The 8,018-nt window shown below is 33.0% G+C and overlaps 1 protein-coding gene across 1 annotated transcript; it reads left to right on the top strand.

Annotated features, from left to right (window-relative positions):
- Nucleotides 1-694: 694 nt before the first annotated feature.
- ASPA (aspartoacylase) lies at nt 695-7,635 on the top strand. The gene is made up of 6 exons (XM_010573727.1): nt 695-933; nt 3,363-3,558; nt 4,744-4,837; nt 5,636-5,743; nt 6,697-6,806; nt 7,350-7,635. The coding sequence occupies exons 1-6, from the start codon at nt 695-697 to the stop codon at nt 7,560-7,562; spliced, it is 960 nt and encodes a 319-aa protein (XP_010572029.1). The 3' UTR covers nt 7,563-7,635.
- Nucleotides 7,636-8,018: the final 383 nt, after the last annotated feature.

The raw sequence follows: 8,018 nt of genomic DNA, 5'->3' as shown, positions 1-8,018 counted from the left end.
AATTTCAGCTAGCGTTCCTTCTAATCACTGTTCCTCAGCTATTATAAAACAAAAAAGGTCATACAAGCAACAACATGCTTTGAGGAACTCGGATGTTCTTGTTTTTTAAGATGAAAATAATTGAACTTTCAGCATTATGTGTTGACACAGAGCCAAGATATGATTCATATTTTACTGTTTTTGCTCACTTTAAGTCATTCTGCCCTTGTATACTGTAATGTTTATGTAACATAAAACATACATGAGTATACTTGTTACACCTAGTTTGCGATGCAAAACTGTTAGAAATATTTTAAGTGCATTTCCATGTAAATGAAGTTTACATTTTAAAAGTCTTTTCATACTATCGTTAGTACAAGATTTACCTATATATCATACATTAATAGAGATTGCCTGGGGAAGTTAACTTTTGAACTGTGTAACAGTACCATTAACAGACTTGGAGGTATTACTAAATATGGTAAATGAAGGGGAGGGCTCCTTGAGAGGGAGGAGTGTCAGGTTAGCAACTCCCCGCCTTGCAACGGGAGTCAAAAACTGTTAGACAAATGTTAATTCACTTTCAGTCACATCTGACCTGAACAGGCTTAAAGAATTTCCTATTAAAAATAATACTTTTTTTTTTGAGACAAAAGTTTTACGTCTTCATTATTTTCTGTTTTGCTTTCAGCAATTCTTAGAGCTGCTGAAAAGCATGACTTCCTCTTCTGTTGTTGATAAACCTCCAGTAAGACGGGTTGCTATCTTCGGGGGAACTCATGGCAATGAGTTATCAGGGGTGTTTTTGGTCAAGCACTGGCAAGAGAACGGAGCTGAGATTCAAAGAACAGGAGTGGAAGTGAAACCATTTCTTACCAACCCAAGAGCTGTGAAGAAGTGCACTAGATACATTGACTGTGATCTGAACCGTGTTTTTGACCCTGATAATCTTGGGTAAGAATAGTTGTACTTTCTGTTGTTTTACTTTTCTGTTTTTTAAAATTGTAAGGAGCTTCCTTTCCAGATTAAAATGTTAACACAAGTTCTACTACTATTTTAACTGTGCAGTCACATAACTGAAATTACTGACCTTTAACCCAAAAGGAACAAATTGCATGAGTGTGAACAGATTCATTTTAAAAGTATTGCTAGTAGAATGAGTCTCAAACCAACACATAATCTTAAAACATAGCATTTCAAATTAGAATTAGATCAGCTGTATTTATGTAAACTTAAGTATTGCTGTTCTGAGTTTCAAAGTCATTATTTCACACGTCTTCTTGTGCAATTCAGCTTTGGAGCTTTTCTGAATACAATTATACTTGCAGGAAGATGGCAGATAAAAGCAATTTAAAGGTAGACATCTGAGTATCTGAAAGAATGGCATACAAATCAGGGAAGTGTATTTAATTTCAGTTATATACAGTAGAAGATGAAAACTTGAAATTAGCGAAGTTAAAAATATAGCAAAATGATAGGCAAAAAGTCTTAATAACTTAACTGACTCATTATTTTAGAAGAAATGCAATCTGTAGTTACTGTGAAATAGTAACTGATTTTACATTTTTAGTGGAATGTTATGTTTCTCTGCTTTTGAGACATCTATTCCAGACATGTACTTTGCTGTATAAACATTCTTATACTTGGTATAGTTGCATGCTAAACAGGTAATTATGTTTCAGAAAGGTCTTAGTGGTAAAGGTGAATATCACTGAAAGAAGTATGTATCCTGTATTTTGTAAGCATGATTGTTCTTACCCTGCACATCCTTTCATCTTAGGATTTTGTTGTTTATTATATATAAGATAAATGGACTTTTTAACATGTAAGCATTGAGGCCATTCTTTTAATTGTTTACTTAGGACAAATGTATGAAAAAAAGTGGTTTGTTTTCAGCTGCTTTGAATATGGAACACTTGAAAAAAATAGAAGATTAAGACACTTGCAGGTTGTCTTCATTTTTTAAATAATATTCCTCAATAATCCTATTAAGTTCTCCAGTCCTATTACAACACTACTGACTGTTTAGAATACCTTCAGCTGATCCCTTTAAGTGTAGGCCCTTCAAGATTACAAATGATTTCACAAAATAAGAAAAAGGAGAGTGAAATCCCGATACTACTGGAAGTAATGGTGGAAGTCCCATTCACTTTGATAAGAAATATTAATTTAACAGTCTTATGTGAAGAAACCTTGAATTTCAAAAACAGAACTAAAGAATACAAAGATAGATTATGTGATATACAGAATCATAAAAATAGAAAAAGGAGCTTGAGGGGCTTACGTAAAAATTCTAATCCACCTCACATCCTACCAGTAGATCAACTGCATGTAGACATTCCTAATTTATTATGTCTTGCCATTTTTAATACTCCAGCAGTGGTGATCCCCTAATTTTCCTCAGCAACCTCTTCGGATGCTTAAATATACATGCAGTTAGTAAAGTGTTTTGTTAGTATTTAAGAAAACTTTCTTTGGGCAAATTAATACCAGTATTTCTTACAAAACTAAAATATTACAAAGCTTGAGCTGTATTGAGAAAGAAAACTGAATTTAGTGCAAAAGATACCAGGTGTGTCTATATCGTACTTGGGTAGTATCCCAGGCCTGTCATCAAAACCAGATTTGCTGTCTATGCCAAACAAGTCTGAACCTACAGCAGCTTTGTACCCTGTTAATACGCAAGACAGATGTCTTTGTGTCATACATCAGTTTCCTATAGAGCCCTTATATAGACAGGAAGCAGATCTCAGACATTTCCTTAGGCTAAGACCATTTTTTTTTTTAAGGTGTAGTACAGACATAGTCACCTGAGATTACAAGTATTAAAACTTTGGAGGAATAGATTTGAGGTAGCAAAATCTTCTATGAGCTTTGAGGGTCAGGAGGGCTCAAAACAATAGGCTGTAAAAGTCTGATCAGAATATGAGAAGACAAGAAGTAAAGCAAGTTACAAAAGACCTTGTGAGTGATGTCCAAGGTAAAAGGGCATGGATTGATATCCGAATACCGTCTTCAGTAGGAGGTGGATCCAGTCTTGGAAGTGGTTTAAGTTGTTGATAAATTTTGAGTTAGTTTTCTGCATAGGGGGAAATTTTGGGATGCAAAGAAATAAGAAAGAAGTAAATAGTCTCCAGCTAAAATCAGATTAAAAAATTCTTACTACCCTTCTGCACAAGATACATACTATTAAGACCTGTTTAACAACCATACTTGCTTTTCTCAAGCACAGATTCGTCAAGTTTTAACAGTCTGGTTATTAAATAGGGGATTTCAACTCCAGTCAGTTATGAAATTAAAGTAAAAAGAAAAGGGTATACATATTTTGTTGACTGTAAAGCCATGGAATGAGTTTACTAATTTCTTTGTACTGATATTAACAGCAGGACAGTGGTGGAAGATATTCCATATGAAGTGAGAAGGGCTCAGGAAATCAATCATATATTTGGTCCAAAAGGTAGTGATGATGCGTATGACCTTATTTTTGACCTTCACAACACCACTTCTAACATGGGTGGTACCCTTATTCTTGAAAACTCCAGGGATGACTTTACAATTCATATGTTTCATTATATCAAGGTAAAAGTAATTTAAATGAACTATTAAAATATTAGTTGTAATGTTGTATTACTATATATTATTTTGTAGTTTCTTTAAATACGCTATTTTTTATTCTGCAAAACTGTTTAAAATATTTAATCACTCATAGGATGGGGTTTTTTAATCAGAGATAATTAATAATTTGATTATAATATCAGGTAATTCAGATTTGAACTCATCATAATCTTCATGTATTAAAATGAGTGTTAGTAAGACTGATGGGCAAAGAGGAATGCTTAGAATAACTTCTACGAAAATGAATGCAATTTAATCTGCTTTCACACTGATCTGTCAGGAACTTGGATAAATTTCGGTCACACATGCTAAATAGTTAAACATTAATTTTATGAAATAAAGACATGTAAAAAATAATGGAACTAGGTAATGACAAATGTTCCCTTCATCAGTATTTATAGGAATAGTGATATGTCTTTAGAAGCTGTTTGATTCTGCTGTTACTGAAGCTGATAAGTATTGGTAGAATGAGGTTTGCAAAAGTGCTGGCTTAAGCATAATCTGGTTGAAGTACTAGTGACCTAGACAATGACTGATGAAATTGAGGCTAGGCCAACAGTGGAATTTTAATTTTTTTTTTCCTTAGAAATAAGGTATATTTTAACATTTTTTTTTTCTTATTACATGTATGCCATTTAAATGTTTATAAAATTTGAAGATACAGAAAGCTTACGACTAAAATTCTATGAAGAGCAATGGTAGGCAGTCACCAGGAAGGAGGCCTGAAATTGGGTTTCTATGTCAAAAAAAGGTTAAAATAAGGCTTAATTCACAATCTATGTCCCCATAAGAGAATCTAAGTCTAACACAAAAAATACTTGAAATCTGCTTTACAGTATTTTGATTCTAAGTTTTGGAACACTGATGAGTAGATTTTTCTTCCTGTTAGCAATTTAAGACTAGAACTGTGTTCAGTTATATTAGGAGACAGCAAAGTTCAGTGGAGCATGCCTGGCATGAGTTAATGGAAAGGAAACCAACAAATACAGCTTTGTATGTTTTCTAAAGATGTCCTACTTCTTTGAGGGCCATGAAATAAAGGCAACATATTGAAGACATTGTGTAAATCAATTCTGCATCAGTAATCTTTTGTGGCACAACATTTTAAAATATTTGCATAACAAAGGAATTTTTAAACAATCTCCACAGAACGCTTTGGCTCCAGAACGCTGTCCTGTTTTGCTGATTGAACATCCTAGCTTGAAATATGCAACAACTCGATCTGTAGCAAAACATCCTGTTGGTAAATATGAAAAATAAACACTATTTTAACCCACCGTGAATTATTTTAAAATATGCCTGTTTCCAGATCTGTTCATTTCATTACGTTATACAGAGTGCTCTGATCACCAGTAGCTGTTTGACAATATATTTACCAAATCAAATGGATATGATTATCTCTTCTTCTGAAGAGTCCTGATTTATACTTGGCTTACAAAATACAGAAGCCAGATGGAAATTCTTAAACTCAGTTAACCCACTGTTTGCAGAAAATATTTATAATATATGAGGATAAGGAAGAAGTAACAGCTTCAGAAAAGAAATGTTTACGTCCGCTAAATAAGCCTTGGCTGAAACACTGGTTGTTAGCCAAGAAGAGGAAAAGAGAAGACATGATAAAGGAAAGGGGAAGTGATGTTCTGCATGGAAGTGGTTAAGTTTTTCATTTACGGAATCAAAACCATAACTATAGAAAAAATCATTAGTTTGCTTTTCATATTAAACAAATAAAATACAGCATGGAAATATAGGATGAGGAAAAGAATAAGAGAAATGAATATGTGTAGTGGCCCTTTCTCTTACCCTAGTATCACACTCAAAAATGTACATACAGTTCTTTAAACTGATCCTGACCTGTGAGCTAAGTTTTCTGCTTGCCTTAAAAAAAAAAAAAAAATTAAAAAAAAAATCACATAACTTGGTACTTTACAATTCCTCTTAAACATAAACCACAGACCCAATCAGACATCTATTTTTGCTGTGTAATCTAAGCATGTGATATATTATGGCTATATTAATAATCTCCTTCATCTGCAAACAGGTGTGGAGGTGGGTCCCCAGCCACAAGGTGTTGTTAGAGCTGATATTTTGGACAAAATGAGGAAGATTGTCAAACATGGCCTTGATTTTGTGCAACTTTTTAATGAAGGTAGAGTAAGTAATGAGAGAATATAGCCTCCTGCATCATACCAGTGGACTATTTCAGGAGAATATTTTGTAAAAAAATAGATTGGGCTACAACATTTTACAGTTAAACAGGTAAAAGGCAGGGGGTGGAGGTCGGGATGGGGGGGGGCGAGATGAGGATTGTTCTCTAGACCACCTAAGCGTAGCGTAAGAAAGTCAGAATTCCTGTATAGCTCCTTTGGGTAGCTTTAAGGGTATTTCCTCTTTCTGAAGATTCAGTAAGTATTCTTGACCTTAATCTTACAATTGCTTTGAGAATCTGAAATACATGATATTTGTATAGTAGTATGTACATGGGGAACATATGTAAATTAATGCTAAGAAAGAAGTGTTTAATTTACACGCCTTCTATGCATTATTATCTAAAATTAAAGTCAATAAATTTTGTAAGATTTTGTTATACCTCTGTACCATCTGAAATACATCCTGACAAAAATAGATGTTTAAAATTCTTCAAGAGTACATTTTGTCAGTGGGCTTTTTGTGGTGGTAGAAGGAAAATAATATAATTGTGCATGTAAGAATCTCCATTATTGCGCTGGAATGGTAAAGATTAAATAGCACTGATACCATTCTGTGTTGTGCAGCACTCTCAAACACAGGCCTTTCATTGATTTCTTCATCTACAAAATATATCTTTTTAAGTATACAGTGAAAAGTCACATTTCAGCACCAAATTTAGATCTGGGCTTCATATGCTACAATACCTGACTGGACCATCTTTCTGCAACTTGGCTTTGAGAGGACAAAAAATCTGGAGCTAGACATTTTTATATGTGAGCTAATCACTAGTGTATAAGTTTTGATGAGGTATGACCTAATGATTTAAGCCATTCTAAAAAGAATAAATAATGCATTGTTCTTTTTAACAGGCAGTTGTTCATTTTGACATTAAATTACATTTATTCTTTCTAGGAAAGGAATTTCCACCATGTACAATTGAGGTTTTTAAAATAATGGAAAAAGTAGATTATCCCAGGAATAAGAATGATGACGTTATTGCTATTATTCACCCTAAACTGCAGGTAAATTATAAAATAGTTTCCATTTGTGACATTTTATAAGTGTTCCTGTGTTGTTTCTGCTACATCATAGTATATTTTAATAGTAATATTTAAAATTACAATATTGCCAATGGTTTTATTGAATACTTTAGACCTTCCCTGTAGTAAGTTCTGTCACTAAGGTCATACAGTATTTCAGTAACTGACTTGGGAATCACTGAATCTAACATCACTTTTGAACCTAAAAAGAAAAGAGAAAGGCAATAGGGTAGCTTATATTCTAAAATATAAATCTGATTTCGAATTATAAAACAAGGGTCTGTTTTTAATCAATTGTAAGCATATGCAGTTTCCTTTTAGCTCACCTTTACCATTGAATTCTATACAAGCCTGAAAATGAGGGCCAGAAACCTGAAATTACATACTGAAGATTAAAAGGAATTCTTTTAAAAGCTTTTGCCATGAACTGGAGAGAATATAATTACTGAGCATAAACTCGAGAAGTCACATGAAATATACAAAAACTTGAAAGTAAATATGTTCTATTTATTTTCTTTCTCTAAGGATCAAGACTGGCAGCCACTGAACAATGGTGATCCTCTATTTTTGACTCTTGATGGAGAAGTAATTGCATATAAAGGGGACTGTACAGTCTATCCAACATTTATTAACGAAGCTGCATATTATGAAAAGAAACAAGCTTTTGTAAAAACAGTAAAAGTGAATCTTACTGCAAAACACATCAGATCCTCAGTCTTAGACCAGAATACTTCTTAAAAGCTTATTACAGATTTTCAGTAGAAAAACTGGATTTCTTCTCTGAAATCCAGTGTCATTCAGTAGTAATTCATGGAATAAATAAATGCAGAATCTAATTTTCAATTTTAATTTAATTAACATTGCTGAGCACTTTTAAGATGAAACATACTGCCATCATGCTTATTACGATTGTTTACTTGTTCTAATACATTACTATAGATGCAAAGAATAAATATTATTTTTATGAAGTTTATTAGTTCACACTATATAAAAATGATTAAACAACGTACCACATATGAGTTAGTAGCTACAAAACTTATATCCAGCGTCATATAGAAAGATGCTCATCCACAAAACTACATTGTATAAAAAAATTACAGCGTTTCTACTTTATAACCCCAAACCTACAATAACCAACACTTTTTTGAATAAGGTGATCCTTGAAACCAATTCTTCAGATAAACATACAAAATA

The sequence above is a fragment of the Haliaeetus leucocephalus genome, unplaced genomic scaffold (assembly GCF_000737465.1).
Source record: "Haliaeetus leucocephalus isolate CR32 unplaced genomic scaffold, Haliaeetus_leucocephalus-4.0 Scaffold395, whole genome shotgun sequence".
Lineage (NCBI taxonomy): Eukaryota > Metazoa > Chordata > Aves > Accipitriformes > Accipitridae > Haliaeetus > Haliaeetus leucocephalus.
The sequence above is the reverse complement of the archived record's forward strand: the minus strand, read 5'-3'. Positions and strand labels throughout refer to the sequence as shown.